Below are 21,007 nucleotides of genomic sequence, written 5' to 3' on the forward strand. Positions count from 1 at the left end.
CTCCTGTGTCCATTCAAACTACTACTATACGATTGTGCTTGGTACCAGCAGATCATGTTTTTTTGTCAAGTAACTAAAATAACAACGCTGGAAAAGGCACCAACGCCAAAAACATAGACACGTAGTCCAGTTCAGTGACTTAGCCACATTGACCTAGCAGACAGATACTGGCAGCAGCTCACTGGCTGTGTGGGAACGCCCTACTTTAAGTGTTAAAGTTATTCGGAATAAAGAGAAATACAAAATGCACATATTTGTTATGAAGGTCGAAATGTTTTTTTTTTTTATCATTATTATTAGTATTATTTTTTTAAATAATTTTTAAAATTGAACTTCTTAAATTGGAAGTCTATGGACCGACTTCCTTTTAGAGCCAGTCTTGGCCAGTGGTGAAGAACTGCAGGTTTTGGCTTTGTTTTTCTGGGCTTTCAGACTCCCATGACCTTCATATCTGAATGGAGTATAACACAAGGACTGAAAATGATACAGTAGCCTGAATGAGCCAAGGCTGGAAAGTAATTATACATTTAGTTGTAAACTTTTAAGATTTGAGCAGCATTTCGTCTTTTTTACCATATTTTTGTGAGAATTCTCCACCATGTACCGCCTCTCACCCAATGGTGGCTGTACAAAAATCGAATGAAAAAATAAAGCATTCTGTTTCATTGAACATGAACCTACCCGAGACTATAGTGAGCTAAAAAATAATTATAATTACTGTACAATAAATACTTTTACTTGATTGGGGAACTTTTACTTGTAGCATCGAGTTTGTGTGAGTGAGCAGCAGAGAGACAGAGGGCGGAGAGCCGGTGTGAGTGAGAGAAAGGGGAGGAGACAGTCTGAGGAGGAGCGCTGCTGAATTCGACTTTATTCGGAAGTCTGATCACACACGGCGCTTCAGTGAATGGGGAGAGGACAGTCGAGCTGGTTTGCATGTTCAGAAAACAGATTGGAGAGAAAATACTCAACGCACTTTCGCACAGACACCTGATGATGACAAAACACTTGGCTCAAGCACAGCTCGTTTATTTCCACTTAAAGAGACTCTTCGGGCTTCGCAGCTCTTGCGTCTTTTTGGGCACAGAAACGCGCACTATTTCGTCTCAATTCCCAAAGTAAGCTGATACACACACACAGCACGGGGAAAAGTGAACGTCCTGAAGTCTGGATACATCTTGTATCCACTTTTGTATCCTCAGTTCAAATGTGGTGCTTTACATTGTTGTGTTAAGTGAAGTGGGGAGTTTTGGGCTTTACGCACGGTGAAGCTTGTCTTTTTTTTCTTTAAAGACGTTGTTTTTTTTAACTTTTCAAAGGCAATAAAAATCTTTAAAACGGTTCTGTTTTACTTTAAAGACCTTTTAACTTTTATGCCTTTGAACACATTAAAAAATGCTCCGAAAGACTGTTGGAATAAACAAAATGCTCCAAATCAAACCGACTTAAAATAAAAGTCCAGGAAACTGATTCTCAGTTACTCTACACAATAAAGCCAGGGGAAATACCGTCCTGCTGAACAAACAGCCCTCTCTCCCTCTCTCTCTCTCTCTCTCTCTCTCTCTCTCTCTGTGTATGTGTGTCTGTGAGTGGGGTGCAGAGGACAACACACACAAGTGCAAACGCGCGCGCACACACACGCAGGCTCTCGCCGACATACCGACACATACTTTGGCGCTGCCTCCGCCGCCGCTGCTGCTGTATCACTGTATTACACCAATGTCATTGCAGAGCTCGTGCTGCTGAGAGCCGCGCGCTCACTGGCTGACAGACTGACTGCTCCACTCCAGGTCTGCTCTTCCCACAACACTCACAAGACCAACCGGCACACACCCGGCGGAGGAGAGCCGGGGGACGGGATGCCGGCGGCGGTGCCCGCGTGAGAGAGAGGAGAGTCCGGAGCTCCTGCACCGGCAGACAGCAGCACAAACACGGCTGTCCGCCGGTCTCCAGTCGGTGAATTAATCACCTCTTACATCCACCGATCCCGCTGATTGCTGAGCAGGTGGAAAGAGAAGAGGCAGACTGCGCGCACTCCGGGACCATGATCCGGAGCAGCACACGGGTTATTTCTCAAGGATAAAGCCGAGAGGAGGAGAAAGAAGAGGAAACAATTAAGGAAAAGGTTTATTATATTTTGTCTTTGCGCTTTATACACTCACTCTTCTCAGCTATCTAATGATTCACTGAATTGTGACTGTTTTACGCACCATGATCCGGATTTGCTTGAGAGTTATTTTCAAAGGTTAGAAAGAGAGGAGGAAAAAGAAGAAGAAGACAAATCAACAAAAAGAAGCTTGTTGTTTATCTTTAATTGCTGAATCAATACATCCATTGATCCCATTGATCCCAGTATTCGGTGACTGGTCTGTATTGGGAGAAAGCGCCGGAAGAGGTTGTTAAAGTAGAGAAGCGGGAGCGCATCGGAGACGACGGGGACCATGATCAGGATCTTCCCGGATTTCAGCGTCCAGGTGACGGCTTCGGCGGCCGGAGGAACCGGAGCTGGAGGAGGAGGCGGCGGAGGGGGGATGGTGACCGGACCCCCGGTGGGTCGGGTGCCCGTGCCGGTACCCGGAGCCACGAACGGGACCCCGCAGAGCGTGCAGGGAATCACCGCCTACCAACAAAGGTATGTGGGAAATCTACAGGATTAACGACCTGTAGCGGAATCAGCGTAGGATGGGAAGGGAGTTGAAAAGAAATCTTAGAAAAGTAACACATCGAAACTAAACATACTTGTATCAAAGTGGCTTTGCGGAGAGATCTCCGCTCCTTAGTGCTCCTATAATTGATTTGACTGCGATAAAAGTATTTAAACCTACTAACATCTATTGAAATCAATAATTTTCCCCTTCGTGGGATGTTTTATGTTCAGGTACAGTTGGGCATCTCTAACTCAGTGGACACTTTTTGGTTTAGTATTTTTGAAGTCGTTTTTTAAGGTATCATGAAGCAAAACTTCATCGTCAGTTGAGATTTTAAATCAAACCTGTGAAAATCACCTATAACCCCAGAATACACGAAACTCGTTTGAAATATGTAAAACTAGATGGAGAGAATTTTTTTTTATTCTTTGAGTGAATACGTTGGGATAAATATTTTCTCAGTTAGTTGCCGTTCCTTTTCAATTATTCCATCAAATCCACAAGCAAAAGAGGAATATTGTGACTTTAATGCCACGTAAGAGGATTAAGGTCAATATCCACAGTTTGTTTTGGGATTATTTTTTGTGTTTGAAAGCAAATTTGTGAAGGAAAGTATTAAAATATGTGCACTCAGCAAAGACAGAGAGGATGGAGCAGCAGTGGAAGAAACGGAGGAATCAGGTTGCAGAGATTTAGTGAAAATTTATCTTCAGGAATGAGGTTCAAGTATTAAAACACGACTTCTGGAATAAAGTCGAGGTATTTCAATGGAAAACTGGGGATGATGTCCTGCTAATAACAGCGAAAACATATTGGATTATATCAGGAAAAACAAAAATGTGCTGAATGTTTTCCAGCTGGTCATGAATCCAACCTGCTCTCTGGTGACAATTCACTTCAGTCATAGCCCCCTATTTCCCCCCCCTTATTTCCCCCCTCTACTCTGAATCTAAATGATTGCCTCCCTGTCCGGCCACTCAGTAGGGTTGTTTTTTCTAATCATCTGGAGCCACAGGGGGCAGAAACACACCCCAACACACGCACACTCTTGCCTTATTACCGGACAATCTCTCCACATTATGGGGCATAGCTCTGTGTGCGTATGTGTGTGTAAAGTCTAAAAGCTGTGGGGAGCAAACAGGACATAAATCACTGCAGGGGCCTCTCCGAGTGCACTGAGAGTGTCTCAGCCCTCTAAAGCAACAAATACAAGGCGAATAAGGGCTGTATTGTTATTTAAAGCAAAGCGTCTGGGCGCACATAGACCTCAGACCCCCATAAGGGAGGATTTTGGGCAGTGGACTGTTTGTGTCCACAGTTGAAGGGATTAGAGTAGTGGCGTGGCACGTTCTCGCATCATTTCCACTGACATAAAACCTGCTGTAATTTAACTGTGTCGTCATCTGGCAGCTGGGGGCCTGTTGGAACTCCTCAAGGACCTTTGAGGCCCCTAAGACCTCAGTTTGGGAAGGGCCAGTTTGGCACACGGGGCCCAAAACAGTTTGAGTGTTTGTGTGTGTAGATCTGTAACGGCCGCAGAGGCTCAGCTTTTCTTCAGACGCAGTGTCTTTTCACCGAGCTGCCCCTCTTCCCTCTCTCCATACATAATGTTTCCCTCCACCAACAGCTGGGAGCTAATATGTTTATACATTACGCTCCATTATCCACGTCGCCTCCGTTTGACAGCTCTCAGTAAGCAGGGCTGAGACGGGGAGAGAAGGAGCAGCCAAACCTCAAAGAAAAGAGCGAACGCTCGGGACCTGGTCTGGCGCAAAGTGGCCACACAGCTAGAGTAAACCTCGACCCTCAATCTACACGAAACCAGCACCCATAGAATAAATGTGTTTATTCTAATATATCTCTCTATATTTCTATCTTTATCAATATTATGCTGTTTGAACGAAGTAAGCTCACTTTAGGGCGCTGTGAGGGTGTACTGATGAGGGTCAGATCTGTGACCTTTCCGGTTTTGGCGTGATCAAAAGAAAATGTTACTTTGAAGCAGCTTTTTAAATCACATCTGAATAAACTGGGAGCCAGAGACGAAGTAACAAAAAAACAACCTCTGGTTATTGAGAGCTGAGCTCTGATACGAAACTGCAACTACATTTTTTTTAAATTTTTTTTTTACCGTAAATCACAGCAGCGGCTCTTAAAAGTGGTGAAAATGAAGCGCGCACACGCTCAGGTCTTCTAAGAATCCGTTAGTGCACATGGGCACTAACGGCTCACAGCTCCCGACGATCGCCGGCTGGAGGTCACGGTTCCCCCATCTTCAGTCTTTATTTTCTGCCACTGCGCCGCCTGTAACCCCGTGTTTGTGTGGAGAATACCCAGCATGCCTTTGACCTTGACAGGTCATTGGTATAGAGAGGGAGGCTTTTTCAGCTTCTAGGGCTGCAGCCAGGGGGTTAATCACACAGCACAGCGATTAGGTTACAATGAATTATACACTGAAAACGGTGGAATTTAAATGAATGAATGAAAGAGGGGAAAGAAGAAGTAAAAGGTAGTTTCTGTTGGACGATAATGAGCCATTTGCTGACGCGCAAACATCAAAGCCTGGAGGCAAATATATTTCAGTGACCTGAAATACGAAAAATAGAAAAAGAAAAATACTGAGCAGGTTATTTGATTTATTTAGTCGAAGAAGATGGAGAAGGGGACTTTGTTTCAATTTAGAGGCTCGCAAACTCAATATCAAAATCATGAGAGACTCGTCAGATGACCAGGAAACTGATGATTTATTTTTTATTTTTATATCAAAAAACAAACGAAAACAACAAGCTGAGTTGGGATTTTGAAGTGAGACATTTGCCGTGATGTGTTTATTACTGACAGTGAAGGAAGCCAGGTGAAGGGGGTGGAGGGTGGAGGTGTGCAGATCTGATTTACAGGGAAACAATCCAAATAAATCACCCATCATTCTTTCCACTCAACGTCTCGTGCTTTTCTCTTTTCTTCATTTTTTATTACATTTTTTAAAAATTATTTAGGTGGTAAAACATTTTTTGATAATTAACCCGCGGGGCAACCTGTATACAGGAGGAAATGAAAAAAATAAATAAATAAACACGCGCGCGCGCACGCACGCACGTACACACACACACACACACAGACTCCAACTGCAACAGAGTGGCGTTGTTGCGCCGGGGCTGGAGAAAATACCGGAGATGTGTGCTGTCCTTTTTTCCTGTCAGCAGCCAGAGGAGGGAAAATGCTCCGAAAGCCACACACACTCTGACCGGCGAGAGACGCTCCGCCGCGGGGATTTTGACGGGGATACAGGCGCTGCAGTGGCGGCGAGAATGTAAAGAATTGACGCCTCTGTTTGCCTCTGTTTTTTCCTTCCTTCCTTCCTTCCTTCCTCCGGAGCGCAAGCGGGAAATTCCTCTGTAGTGCCAAATAAGCCGAAGCTGTGCGTGCGTGGAGAGAGACAGAAGGACGAGGAGGGGAGAGACGGCGGTGATCTGAGAGGCATCCACCCCGGGTTCCCCCCTCACTCCGCTCGGCATGCCTGTGCTGCTGCTGCAGCAGCCCCGTCCCTGCCTTCGCCTCCACCACCCGTTGTTTCCACGCTCCTGAGCGGCGGCGGGGAGAGAGAGCGAGACAAGCATCAGACGCACGCGCAATCGCGCACGGCTGCTGACACCACACATACACACAGTCACACGTTCTCTCTCTCACTCACACACAGATACACACACACACATACACACACGGACATGGCTTTGTCTTAACACACCGACCATGACGCATTGCTGTCAGGGCGCAGCGCACCGCCGCCGCTCCGCGTCCACAAAAATCTGAGAAGAGGGAAAAAAAAGAAAAGAAAAGAGAGAAAGTAAGAAATCAAATAATTGTTGTAGGAAGATGGCGCCCACCAAGCCGAGCATCCAGCAGGACCCGACGCGGAGAGAACGGTAACGGGGCTTGGATTTTTGTTCCCTCACACACTTCTCCTTCAATGCATGTTTACAGCTGCACGCAGACCGGCAGCCCGGCTGGCTGTTCCGTGTCGCTTTGCGTTTTATTCTGAGGCTGGAGGTGTCAGGAGGAACGCTGTTACCCTTTCCAGAGGAGAGTCGAGTTGTGCGTGCCCGCGTGCGCGCCTCTGTGTGTGTGTGTGTCAGACGAAGAGGCGTGTGGCTGCTGGGTAACAGGTCGGTTGGCTGACTCTCAGGGAAACAGATGACTGTCTTTGCTCTGACTCGTGTGTGTGTGTGTGTATTTGTGTGTGTGTTTCTATGCCTAAAGGTGCACGTGCGTGTTAGGAAGCCATGCAGTGTGTTGATGCTCCGAGCAAGGAAGGTGTGTGCGTTGTGTCGTGGAAAACATGTGCAAACGAACGTGCATGTGTGTGCGTTTGTGGCCAATTCTACTACTCCAACACTAGTGCCCGCGCGTGTGTGTCACTGAAGAATTGCCAGTGATCTTTAATGTGGAGGGGTGTACATGGACTCACCTGCTCAAGTCACACAAAGCACACCTGTACACGACCTTAAAGGCGATTCACCTGCTCTGATTTTTAAGGTTGAATTTTTGTTGACATGTTTAAATTTGTGTGTGTCTTCTTTAATCTGCTGTTAATACTATTACATCCACCATGCTTTCAAATGTCAAAGCTGATCTTTTACAGAGGAACACAGTTCTTGTTGGTGTATCTGCTATAGCTTCTTTGTAACCGCTGCTTCAAGGATGGCCAGTAATTACATGCTTACTCCTTGTATTTTATTCAGCGTGTGATGGGGTCATGTTCTCTATGGAAATCTACATTTTTTCCCCTTTTTTATACCTGTTGAATTTGGGATGGCAAGCAATTAGATGTAACCTACGCGTCTGCTCAGTTCTGTTGTGTTTTAATTTCAGAAGCCTTTGTGGCAGTGAATCAGTGTATCACAGGGATGAGCAGGGAACGCGGTGTTGTATGTTGCAGTACTGTCTGTGTTAACAAGAAACCAGAGCTAGAAGTATGCTCACCCCAACAGGACAAGAGCATGTGTTTACTAGAAGCTTTTGTGCAATTTCTCTCTCTGTGTTTTTATGGTCTGTTTGTTGTTTTCAGTTTGAAAGGATGTGGCAGGTGAATGTGAACAGAGGGTGATGAAAAGCATTTGGTGTTTTATTATTGTTATTGTTATAATTTTTCTTTGTAAACTCAACAGTAATGTCTTTCGTTGCAAAGCGGATCACTTTGTTCCAGCTTGCAGAGGTTGTCCGCTCCTTGACCGGCCCTTTCCTGCGTCGGTGCGTCGCTGCTTTTCTTCTTTCACCATCAGCACCACCTGTTCTGACAAAACTGCAGCCGACGAAAATAAAAATGCACAGTCAGAGAAATGTTAGTGAGGGTTTGAATGTTTACCGAATCTTAAGGAAAGTTTTTAATTCTATATCTTTTTGTCTTTCACACGTTTTGGATTGCCTGCTGAAAGTCCGTGCTTTGATGCAGCCAGACACAGCTCCCTGATTTGAGTCAGATTTATTTTAGTGAAGCGTTCGTTCATCCACATGACAGCATCCACTGCGTTTGTGGCAGACTGATGAGCAGCTGAAACGTGAAGCGAAGGAATTCTCTTGTTATTATTTGAGCCTTTTCATTTAAGGAATGTGGCCTTGTGTGTTACTGGACGTAGGTGCTTGAGGACCGTTGTGTTTAAGTTGCTATAAACAGACACAAATGCCCTAAGATTCAGTGTAACAACTATCTAGAGGTTGTATATCCTGTTTGCTGCCCTGGAAGATAGTCAGATTATAGCACGGTTTCATGTAAAACAGTGACAGCTTTTGTCTCGGCCAATGCACAGTTTGTTTGAGCAAATTCTCAGCCTCCATAGTGAGTGATCGCAAGTAATTCAACTGACAAAATTCTTGTTTGGTGGCGTCTTTGCAGAACGAGCCCAGACAAACCTGAGCAGCACAGGAGCAAAAGCACCATCGCACAGCTGCTGTGACGGTGTTGCTGAGCCGCACTGAATCAAAGCGTTTCACTCCTCATCTACATCTGATCTGCAGCATGACTGAAGATGGCCTGAAGTTGGTATACAGACCTTTAAATTGTAGTTTCATTTTCTCCTGAAAGCCTGAGGAGTGTAAGCACGAAAACCATTTAGCTGACGCTCTTATCCAGAGTGAACAACACAAGAAGGAACTCTTACAGTTAACACCAGATGCAGATGAGCATAATACACTGGATTCAGCGACCTAAAGTCAGGGGTATAAGGTCAGTGCTGAACTGCAGATTAACAGCAGGTTATTTGCATATGTGTGCCGTTAAAGAGCAGAAACCAGGCGGAAGGGTCAGACGTCAAATGTATAGAGCTGGAATTGCACCGCGCTGCTGTCCAAGCGTCATTTTCCCTGATTCTGTTACCGAGAGCTTTTATCCTTTAATTTCTCTCGACATGAAGAGGCGGGAAGCTCCATCTTGGTGGAACAAAGTTGTTGCTGTCTTATTGTCTTGTTGCTGAGAGTAAGACTTGTTTCATACCTCAAGTTTTCTCCTCACATGCTGAGGTTGAAACTCTGCTGCACACATGCACCGGGAGTTTGTACTTCGCTTCCCTTTGTGACCCGAGGAGATGAGAAACTCAGAAGCTCAAATGAGATAAGCGAATTAGTGAAATGGTTTCCACAACAACTGAGTTTTTTTTCTTATTTAAAAACCAAAAAGAAAATTGCAATGACAGCCCAGTTATTTAAAAAAAAAGCCTCCTGATCCTCTTGGGTCGTAATGAGAGAAAGACAAAAAACCTTTTGTAAAACACATTGAGACTGTACAAAGATCAAACTATTTAGTCAGGTTAACGTTTGTGATTTCTTCCATGAGGCTGGATTTTTTTAAATCCTCTTCTCCAAAGAAGAAGAAAAACGACATCACTGCCTTCTGCTTGTTGAAAACTAGTCAGATTTACCTGATTAAACCTCCTGATTAAAACTTTGTTCTGACGCTAACTGCTGGATTTCATGAGTTTATCACCACCTGCTTGTGTCTGTTTTGGGCAAGAAAGCTAAATGTTGCTGCGGCAGTGCTAGCATCGAGGAGACTTTGTCCATCACTGGCTATTTCAGAGTTTGCACTGCTTCTCATACCTATTATTATGCAAGTCTCCATCTTCATACGAATGTCAACATCACATGATATTACTTGATATTTTAACATCAGAGCATGTAGGCAAGGATCTCAGTAAATGTAGCGTACCCTCCAATTTGTCACCACTTTAAGGCACCAACTGGCCATGTCTACTCCAAGCGGGGAAGCAGGTAATAAATATAAAAATACAAGTCTTTCCCTTTGTCAGGTTGTCTGCAACGTTACTCAGCTACCATTAAAGATACTTACTAAGGAAACGTTCCTGGTGGAAGATGTGATATTGAGGTGCTTCTGACTGACAGCTGGACTTTTACAACTCTAGTTTTTTTCTTTTTAGTTGTCATGGATTAACTTATTGTTTGGCCCCCAACTCTCAAGTCTCAGATGTGTCTTTGAAGGTACCCAAAGGGGTCTTTGAATCTGCTTCTGTGTTACTGCACCATGTGATGCCCCAACATGGATGGAAAAATGGTGATTAAATCTTTTATTGTGATGAATTATGTCTCTCCGCAGCAGGTTTTCGAGCCTCCGAGAGCTGATTTTCATAGAAATGAACAGAAAGAAATGATTGCCTAGAAGGAAGGAAATCAATCTAAAAATGGATGGTTTGTTTAGGCAATAAAGTGTAGAAATTTGTAGGTAATCCATCTATTAATTTCTGTCGTCATCAATCCATTCCTCCCACTAACACCCCATGGTCCTACCATTTACTCCCTGTCTACATCCATCTATCCGTCCCTCCGTTCATCTCTCCATCTGCTCCCCTCACCCCACCCATCCATCCAGTAGTATTCCTGCTAAAAGCTGTCAGGTAGCAGAGTTTTGGCTGAGCCGCTGTTTGTGGATCTATTTCTGGGGGCATTTCAGCGCCGATAGGCATCTCGAGGAGACCAAATTAATTTTCAGGTAGAGAGAGAGAGGGATCAGGAGGAAGGAAGTGAGGATAGACGTATGAGGAGAAGGAGGAGGACAGACTTCATAGCCGACTGCACAAGTGCTCCCACTATCAGTACACTACAGTGGCTCTGGAGAGGAAGATGATGGAAAGATGATGGAGAGGAGAACAGAAGCAACGGTGAGGGAGAGAAAGTCATGGGGAGAGAAGAAAAGCAGAAAAGAGGTGGACATTAAAATCAGTAAGGAGGGGGAAATGATATATTTATGGTTTTGGGAGCAAGGTTAGGAATAAATAGACTAAAAAAGGTAAAAATTTAAAAAGAAAATTTTGTAGGGAAGACTGTAACCTGAACAAGACATGATAGTATCAGATATTTCAGTGAATTCTTGTTTCATGTACTCATGCTCGTGTTGGAGCCCAAGCATAAGTAAGGAGGAGGTTGGTGCCAATGGATGGGCCTAAAAAGCAACAGACGTTAGTACAGGGGAGAGATTTCAATTTCTAAACAATCAAAAGCATTTTTGCTTTGTTAAAGAAGCTCGGCATGACTGTACTCTAAACTTACAACCTGTTCTCAGTTCCAGTTTTTCAGACGCTGACTCTCCAGGAAACAGTACTTGTACATAGTTGTAAGTGAAATTCGAGTCCAGCATCTGAACTAGACGCCATGGTAACAACGATGTGTATTTGTGGCAACCAAATGTTGATCAGTGAGAATTATTTTTCCTAAACTTACTTATGCAGTTGTAAGTGCCCAACTCTAACCAAACAGGGGCTGTAAATATACAGTTAAAATAAAAGTAAAATAAATAGTAAAAGAATAAAGGCCTAGAAATCTTGGTTTGAGGGTTAAGGTCTTGAGATTGCATCACCTCTAGACCCCAGAATAAGAACTTCTGTGGGTTGTCATGAACTTGGGAAAATGACATTAAAAGGGTATCCCTGTGAGTTGGATAAGGATGCTAATGGTGTTTGGCTTTAGTGAAAGAAATGGTGATTGGGTGATAGCTGAACAAGAGTCAGTGTGCCTATGTGACGAGTTGGAAATGACAACTCGTCAAACCCAAAGCACATCCTTTTAACCCATGATGGCAAACGTCCCCATAATTTTGGCAACATGTATATATTGACACAAACCCAGATTATTCTTCAAGATGTCCAATTCTTTTCTTTCTTTTTTCCTTATATAAGGAATATATATATACATATATATATATATAAATATATATATATATATATATATATATATATATATGTGTGTGTGTATGTATATTAGGGGTGCAACGATACTCGTATCGATATTGTATCGTATCGATACTCGTACTCGTGTACTCGTATCGTATCGATATTGAACCGTTCGATACAGTTTCGGTTCAGTACGTATATGTATCGAACAATACAAAAGTTTTTAGTTATTTTATCAACTTTTCTTCTGACGATGCCGTCTGTGTTGAGCGCTCAGTGGGTCTGCGTTCGACTACTTTGCCTAGGCTGCACTGTGGAGTGCAGATCCACTGAGCGCGGCGCAAGCTAGCAAGACAGAAGATAAGCTCGTTGCAACATGACAACTGCCTCAACGCTACCCGAAATTGAACCTCCCCCACCCTCATTCAGAGCTGGCGTTTGGTACTATCTTGGTTTTCATGTGACGTATGACCCTGAAGGTAAGCGCGTCATGGACAAAAGTAAAACAGTATGTTGGATGTGCCACGCAATGCTCAATTTGTGGGAACTAGTGTGTTAGCGCAGTTAGCTTGTTAATGTGTTGACGCCGTCCAGCCCCACGCACGGGGCGATCTGCGGTAGCTTGTTAACGGAGATTTGCCGTGTTGTGGCGTTAACATCATTTTAACGAGATTAACGCTGACAGCACTAGTGGGAACACAACGAATATGACTGCACATTTACACCGACATCATTCTAGTGCGAAGACAAGTGGAAGCAGACAAAAACAACAAGCACGCATGCTACAAACTTTACCCGAGTCATTTAGACAGCCGTTAGCACATGATTCTCCTTATGGGGACCTGATATGTTTAATATGCTGCTGAGAATATAGCCCAGAAGAAGCGTATAGTATAGCTTTTATTTTGGAAAGAGACATTTCTCTGTAATAAACTCTCTTTTCCAAAGATGAGTGATTTCTCGATCAGATAGATTTATTATTTTATCCGTTTATTGTTTCAGCAACATTAAATTTAAAAACTGTACTTTTGAGTTAAAATATATATTTATAATTTTAATAAATGACAAATTAAAAAGGCATGAACATTTTTTGTATCGAAAAAATATCGAACCGTGACACCAAGGTATCGAACCGAACCGTGAATTTTGTGTATCGTTGCACCCCTAGTATATATATATATATATATATATATATATATATATATATATATATATATATATATATATATATAGAGAGAGAGAGAGAGAGAGAGAGAGAGAGAGATAGATAGATATAGATATATATAGATATGCACACCTAACTAAACCCATAGCAGTATTGTTGGCACAGATTTACTACTCAGCAATGATTTCCAACTGGTCTGTAAAGCTTACCAAAAACAGGCAGGACACCTCTTCACTCTAGGCTATATGAACAAGACATTTATTGATATATTTTCAGTGTAATTGTGTTTCTGTCCTTCTGCGACCTGTGATGTTTCATTTAGATTTACACCCCATTGTGGCTTTGATAATTGGACTGATTATTAAACGTAGTAATCCCAATGTAATAATGAGATTTTTATCAGAGAATTTATTAATGAAATAGTTTTTACACAAATAGCTTTGTGTAAAAAAGATAAGTCTGGTGCACGTGGTCCACGGAGATGGTTTAGAAATACTTAGATATGGAAGGTGGAGTAAAAATTTTGTAGAAGATGGAAATAATTAAAAAATAAGGATGAAAAGAAAAAAATACAAAAAGAAATTGAAAGGGAAGAGACTAGGAAGTGAGAAATGGTGTAGAGTCAGTGCGACATGGCAGAGAGAGTGGGATATGAGTGATGGCAGACTCACTCATCGACCTGATTGGCTCTCACCAGCGGACAACTGTTGGGATGAATCAAACTCATCCACAGGCTGGATAAGAGCCTCTTAAAGCCCTGCAGGAGAGCTTGGTTAGCTGGCCCAAAGGAGGCAGGCGGGTGGGGACACCTGCCTGATTGCCCAAAGCCAGACCTGCAAGTGTGTGTGTGTGTGTGTGTGTGTGTGTGTGTGTGTTATTCATAGATTTTTTTTTTTATAAAGCTGACTTCATTTTTGCGAAAGGTTGAATCCTACAGATAAAGAAAATGGAAATGTTATTGACAACTTGGCAGCATTTCAAAATAATTCTTATTAGAAACTGTATTCAGTTCCTACTTAATCATCTTTATTAGAAGATTTCAGACGATGGCTAGACAGAACATGCAACATGGAGTGTAGCAAACAGAAGCTTTTACAGCTGACTTTTTTCACTTTTCACCTTTTAGGTGAATGTGAGGATGTTTGATCTTTAAAGAAGCTAAGTTAGTTGAAATTTTCTGTTAGCACATGTTGGTGCAGTGCGTGTTTTAATGATTAGTTCAGTGATTTATAAATGAGTAACATAAAAGTAATGAGCTATTTTGATAATCACATATTTTTAAGTCATTTATCTATTAAAATGAAAAAAAAAAAGAAACCTAATCTTTGTCATTTTTGTGTTTAATATATATCAAGTGAATATTTTAGAAGGTCAACTAATAAAGTCGTTTAAAAAGGAGCATGAAATGAGACGTTTTCACTACTTTTAGTAAAAAATCTGAGACTCAGAATTGGGCATACTTTCATATTTAGTGGTTCTGCAGAGACAATGATGATATTGTTTGCAACTAGGGATGGGTATCGTTTAGGTTTTATCCGATACCGGTGCCAAACCGGTACTTTTGAAACGGTGCCGGTGCTTAAACGGTGCTCAAACCGGTGCTTAAAGAATGGAGAACACAAAATTGGTCCAAAAACCTCTCATGTTCAGCTGTTTTTTTGTAAAAAGATAACAATGTTAGCCTTTTCTGCAGCTATAGGGGATTTATGGTATCACTCTTGGCTGGAAGCAGTGCTTAATCAATGGAAAAAACACAAACTTTGTCCAAAAACCTCTCATGTTTAGCTGTTTTCCACTTTTTCTTTGGTCATTTTAGCCTTTTTGGCCAGGGTGAAGGGAGTATCTGCCATCAAACAAGAAGACAGCTGCATGTAACTATGACGGTGTTTGCTAGTTCACCTTACATGCATTAATTTAATAACGTGGTTAGCCTACTAAGCTACTCACGCAGAGAAGAACGGCTGCTGCTGCTGCCATCATCATCCGTCATCATTTCTGCTACACTGGCAGGGCTAGGGGCCAGGACTCTCCTCTTCGGGTTTTTGGGGGATGTTGCTAACTCCGGGTCCGATAACAGGCAACCCACCCGCAGTCGATGCGCTGGTGTGAGGTCTTGCAGCAAGCTATCAAATACGGCGCATTTTTCGGCTTTTAAAAAAAACGCTATCCGTCGCCAGGTGTTTCATCGGATTTGAGGTGTTACCTTCTTTGACAGTATCAGCTTAAAGCACTTGTTGCAGCTGCTGAGTTTGCATATTTTGCTGTGAAGTACAGCCAGACTTTTGACCGCTTCGCCTTGGGCATTTTTAATCTGTAGCTCTGCTCTAAAAGAACGTACGTACATGGACCCGCCTACTATCCGGAAACGTAAAATGATTGGCTAGAATCTAAAGTGTATCATTCCATACCAGTTGGTGGCGGTAATGCACCTTTCAGTTGTTTGCCAACCGCCAATACAAATGTAAGGAAGAAGAAAGTGTATCACAGCTCAGGAAAAAAAAGCACCGAAATAAAGCACCGAAATGTGCGCTGCTTTTCGGTCTGGTTACTACCGTTTATGTCAGAACCGGTGCCATCATGGCACCGGATACCGGTACCCATCCCTATTTGCAACAGTAGGAGCATCTGTTGAATCTTCAGATAAAAATGCTCCACTTATGCCTTCCATATGCTTTGTTGTTTTCACATGTTTTATCTTTCCTTTTTTAAATCATTTTTTTTAACAATGACTCACTCTACTTAAAAAAAAACACACTTAAAAACAAAATGTGATTTTTCAGTTTTACTGGAATAGAAAAAATCTGAAGTGATTACATTGTAAACCCACGAACACTGTGAAACACAACAAGCTGAGAAAATGTAAGAAATTCAAGTGAACGTGATTCAGAATCTTTTATTGTGATTCACTTGAATTTTCTTCAGTTGGCCCTACTAACATTTACAGATTTAGACAAAAGTTTCGACAACTCAAATTTTCTTGTTCGACTAACTACAAGATTCCTCTCAGGTTAAGAATAAAATTATAGTTTATTAAACCCCGATTCTTTTGTCCCCATGACAGAACAGAGAAAACCGACTCATAGTGTGTTAAAATATTGATATTTCTTTTATTCAATCATCTTCCGGAAGAGAGAGACCTCTGCACAGCTCAGACGCCAGTTGCAAGAGCTCTCTAACATTAGAATCATAAACTGTGCTTCATATAGGTTTTATTTTGGTACTTTACACGTCACACAGTCTCAAACATTGCTTATATGGCAAGTTCCTCATTTCAGTGTCTTATCTATTAATATGGCTGTGCACTAAAACTTCCTGTTTTTCAGTCTGGCTGAGCACTTAGTTTGTGAGTTAAAAGTGGCCTTGCTCTACAAGCCTTTATTAAAGTACATAAAACAATATAATGAGCAGATACACATTAAAAAATATTTCTCTTATCACTAAAAAGTTCTATTTTTTTGAAGTGTGCCTTCAAAAAACACACAAGTAACAACGAAAACTGAATTAAACGCACCCTCCTGTTTCTCAGGACCATAGTCGTGTCAGGGAAAAACCTAACCACTACAAAAGCACAGAAAACTTTCCTGGACATATCTGGGTTATTCATGTTAGTAAAGGTCTGTTTCATGAATGCTGATTATATGTGACTTATATGAGTTTCAACTGTTTCAGAAAAAGATCCAAAATAAAACTGGAAGCTAAAGTTTCCTTAGCTTCTGAGGTAACGCTTCAAAAACAGTAACTGTTCACAAAGCGTGCACATATTGCTCATTTGTAATAACTCTGACTCTGAAGTGTCTTTTCTGTCGTCCCACAGCGTGACACCCGCGTGCAGCTGTTCATGAGTTGTTAATACATGCTAGCCTGGTGAAAGTTGTTTTTGCAGATGGTTCATGTAACAAGTGAACTGGAAGCACATCAGAATAATGGAGTTTAGTTTTTGTTCATGACGTTGCCCTGACCAAGTGATCAGGTCTCTGGTAAAATTATTATTATTTTCTTTCTTTTTGTTTTAATTTCACTTCAAGAAATATCACAGTATCAAGAAAAATCGCAGCCCAACAATTGAGAGGTTTGAAAGGAGTTTTACGCTCACTAATATCCAGCGTTTGAACCATTCAAGAACATTTTCAGGGATCAAGTGAAATGTCAGCATTGCAGAAATTAATAACGCCACAAATTTGTTTTTCAAAGGGGATTAAGTTTGTAATACTGACAAGCTTTTGCTTCTCATGAATGGTAAATCTTAATTTTTAACTAAGTCGAATTTGAAAGCCTTACTTAGAACAACAGTTGTTTTCTGTAAGATGACATCTGACATCGTTTCAGGCAGACACCTGACTTTGTCTAAGGGCAGAATTTGTTTTTGCTCACAAAGTGAGGAAAAAGAAGGACAGACTGAGAGCAGAAGGAAAACCCGGGTGAGAGAAAGCAAAGCCGAGAGAAAAGGAGGCTGTGGTGGCGATAGTGTTGGCGAACTTTCAGAAACAACAGAAAAACCACAAAGCACAAAGTTGGCTTTGTGTCCAAAATAGGCCCTTTTCCCTCCCCCTTTCCTCTCTCCTTCCTCCCCGGGAGCAAAATAACACAATAAAATGTCCCATTAGCCCGTTCTGATGAGCGAGAGACAGAGACACAGAGGCAGGGAGAGAGAGAGTGGGGGGCTGGTCCGAGGCTTTGGCAGCAAGTCGGTGGTTTGGTGCTTTTTGTATAGCTGTGAGTATTCAAGCTTGGGCCAGATCTTGACACGTTGTTAGGAAACAGCTTGGGCTAGAAAAAAAACAAAACAGTCCTGACGCCTTACGTTTTGTTTCAAACATGGAGTTTTGCTCGTGGTTCCCTCTGTGATTTCAACAGATTGGTTTTGTCCAGACATGCATGTAAACACGGTTATCAGAGAAGGAAGCAAAAACAGTCTGCTGATGTGTGTGTGTGAGTGAAAATTGCTTTCCTTTTCAAACTGAATTTACATTTGTCTTTGGGAAGAAAATGCATCGAAAATGTCTCTGACCAACAATTGAGCCTCGGCAGCGGCAGCAGCAGTTTGTACGTCGTTACCAAATAACAATGTGTAAATTTCCTGCACGCCACTCTGACACAGACTCTGGTTTTGTCCCAGATGGGGAAATGTATGAAAATGTAAATGATGTTGCACACGGCTGAAACAGTTTTATAAGGGACTGGAAAGCAGCACAAACATGTTGTTAGTTATTTCCTGATTTTACATAAACTAATGCAGTTTTTTTTTTCTGCCAGTTTCTACCAGCAACGCTCCATCCTATATGCAATTTGTGAAAGCTTTTTGTGTTTCACTTGTTGTTTGTCTTGCAGCTCCTTCGAGTATTGTGACTTGCATTTTTGGCTTGTTCCTGTCCTCTTTTGTCCCGGTATTATAGTATTATGAATGTATAATGTAATACTTTGTATAATATAAGTCTGATGTTGTACTGATATACATAAAACATTTACATGATAAACTTGTTGTTTCACATGGGAATACACACTGAAATAGATCAGAATATATTCATCTATCGTTCATCAGGACAACCTCACAGAACGGTAAATCGATTAAAGAAAGAAATATAATGCAGAAATTGTTTGAAATCTCTTTGGTAAGTAATCAGTTGGCAGCTGTTTGTACACTCATAGACACGTTACCAACAGGGACTTCTGACTTGTAACAGTGTTACTGTTAATGACACTAGTTTTACAGACGAATCATGACAGAGTAACGCTTCAGAGTGTCGTTCTTTTAACAGGTTTGATTTCTGTGTTGTCATACTAATTCTCAGCCAAGCCAACATGTTGCTGGTTATAACACAATAGCAAAAAAATTTTTAAAACCTCTGTTTTTACACAACAGTCAAAGTTCACACTGAAATGATAAAATGTGAGAGAGGAAAAGAAAACGCCAAAAACGCCAAAAACTCCCAAAACTCCAGATTTAAGTGATGACCTCCAGCGAGTGGGGTCCAAACCTGCAGGTAGTTCGAGCTATAATTATTACTGGTGATGGATTTTTTAAAAAACCTGGATTTAAATTACTGACCAGTGCATGTAATATTAAAATTACCCCACCTAGCCCTAGGGAAATATATCCTGTCTGAATAGGGGCAGGATATATGCCCCTATTCAGACATTGTCCTCTTGCACAAAAGAGGACAATGTTGGCTGATTGTTACATCAAGTGGGAATCTGGTTGTTACACTGACTGTTTCAGAAAGTTAGTAAAAATGAAACATGCAAAGAAAAGCGTCTGGACTTCTTTAAGTTGCTTGAAGACGTTTCACCTCTCATCCGAGAAGCTTCTTCAGTTCTAAGGTCAAATGGTGGGGAGTGGTATGAAAGAGGAGTGAAAGAAGCATCTATGTCCACTGTGAGCGACCATCTTTGAACAGAGGCGGTGGTTTACGACACCAACTCTCTGCCATCTATAATCCAGTTTTGAGATCCCTTCCCAGACGCCTTAACGCCCACTCACATCCTGGGCCATCTGACCTCAGGAATTCGCATGATGAGGTGGGGCCAGGTTTCACAATGAACTCACCCGAAACTCTGGCTGATTGGGACCCACACCCAGTTCCACACCTTGGCTCAGGCGATTAGAGGATCATCAGGGGGTCCTTTTGTCCCTCTGTGGGGGGGATACTCCCACTAGGTTTATATCTGGGACTCTCCACCATTTGACCTTAGAACTGAAGAAGCCTCTCGGATGAGAGGTGAAACGTCTTCAAGCAACTTAAAGAAGTCCAGACGCTTTTCTTTGCAAGCTCCTTTGACTACGATGACCTGGATGACTGAGAACCTTCACAGACATAAAAATGAAACAGTTTTACAGTCAGACCACAGATCCAGGTAGCAGCATCCTGTAATTTGACCAGGACAGATAATCCAGATAATCTGTAAAGCCATTACCTCTGAATCTGTGATCGCTGATGAAACCGTGATCAAAAAATTAAAGAATAACATGTTATTATTTCACATAATAGTCACTTCATAGCGCTGGTTGCACTGTGACGATCCGTGGCTTTGCAGTTTGGAATTCCACTTTAAAAACGATGTCATTATAACCCTGTGAATATGTTTGCATTGGAAGCAAATATCAATAATTTGCGGTACACTTGGAATGGAACCATAACTGCTGGGACATTGCAACAGTGTAACTTTGCTTCTGTGTTGTAAAAACCAGCAGTCACTTCCCTCCCCCTCACCTTTTTCCCCCTCCTCCTCCTTTCTCTTATTCTCATCTCACCTTTTCCATTCCTGTGTCTTACTCCTCTCCTCTCCTCATGTAGAAAGAGGATGTAATCAACTCAGACCTGCTGAGTCGGCAGCTTCCCACCTCAGGACCAATATCTACCTGTCCTTGAAAACACACACTTCAATTATACTACACCTTAGATTGGTTAAACGCACACACACTCTCTCTCTCCCGCTCCCACACTATCTCTTTGCTTTATTACTCTTTCCCACTTTGGTATTATTTCCCTTCTCTGTGCCCTTCCACATTCTCTTCAGCTTTGCTGTTTTTGTTAAACCCCCCCCCCCCCCCCCCCCCGTCAGTGTTTACCACTTGTCTTCTCTTCTTCCTCAGACCCACACAGGCTTCCATAATCCCTGTTCTCTCTTACTTTCTACCTTTTTTTTACTCCTCTGCCTCCTCCATGGTTTCTTGCTTGAACATGTGCGAGTGTTTAGGTCAGTGACCTCATCAGATGTATTACAAAACTTGTGAAGTATTTTTAAATTTGTTATTTAAACATACAGCGCTACACAAGACACCTATGATGGCTTGCTAGGTCACAGATAGTGATTCAGTGCCTAAAACTGTAATTAAACTTAAACTGAATTTTGATATGCCCAAGTATCCCGCCATCACAGCTATACACACTCCAGTCTACCCCTTTGAAGCAAGGATTTGCAATCTCTCTTCAGAATATTGAATATTTGTATAAATGTTTTTTGCTGTTGGTGCACAACACCTGCTTTTGCTACGAAGCCTGGCTCTACTAGATGTGCCATAA

General features: G+C 42.1%; 1 protein-coding gene across 4 annotated transcripts in view; it reads left to right on the top strand.

The window, feature by feature from the left end:
* The first annotated feature begins 786 nt into the window (after positions 1 to 786).
* The window catches only part of npas3 (neuronal PAS domain protein 3), a 404,340-nt gene continuing 384,119 nt past the window's right edge, over positions 787 to 21,007 (top strand). For 2 of the 4 annotated variants that reach the window (XM_085143175.1, XM_085143176.1), the window contains exon 1: positions 2,520 to 6,571. In XM_085143175.1, the coding sequence (XP_084999301.1) occupies positions 6,522 to 6,571 (50 nt within the window). In that variant the 5' untranslated portion in view covers positions 2,520 to 6,521. Of the gene's footprint in view, positions 6,572 to 21,007 lie in introns of all 4 variants that reach the window. The other 2 variants (XM_085143174.1, XM_085143173.1) reach the window with 2 other exon arrangements.

The sequence above is a fragment of the Neolamprologus multifasciatus genome, chromosome 19, assembly GCF_963576455.1.
Source record: "Neolamprologus multifasciatus chromosome 19, fNeoMul1.2, whole genome shotgun sequence".
Taxonomy (NCBI): Eukaryota; Metazoa; Chordata; class Actinopteri; order Cichliformes; family Cichlidae; genus Neolamprologus; species Neolamprologus multifasciatus.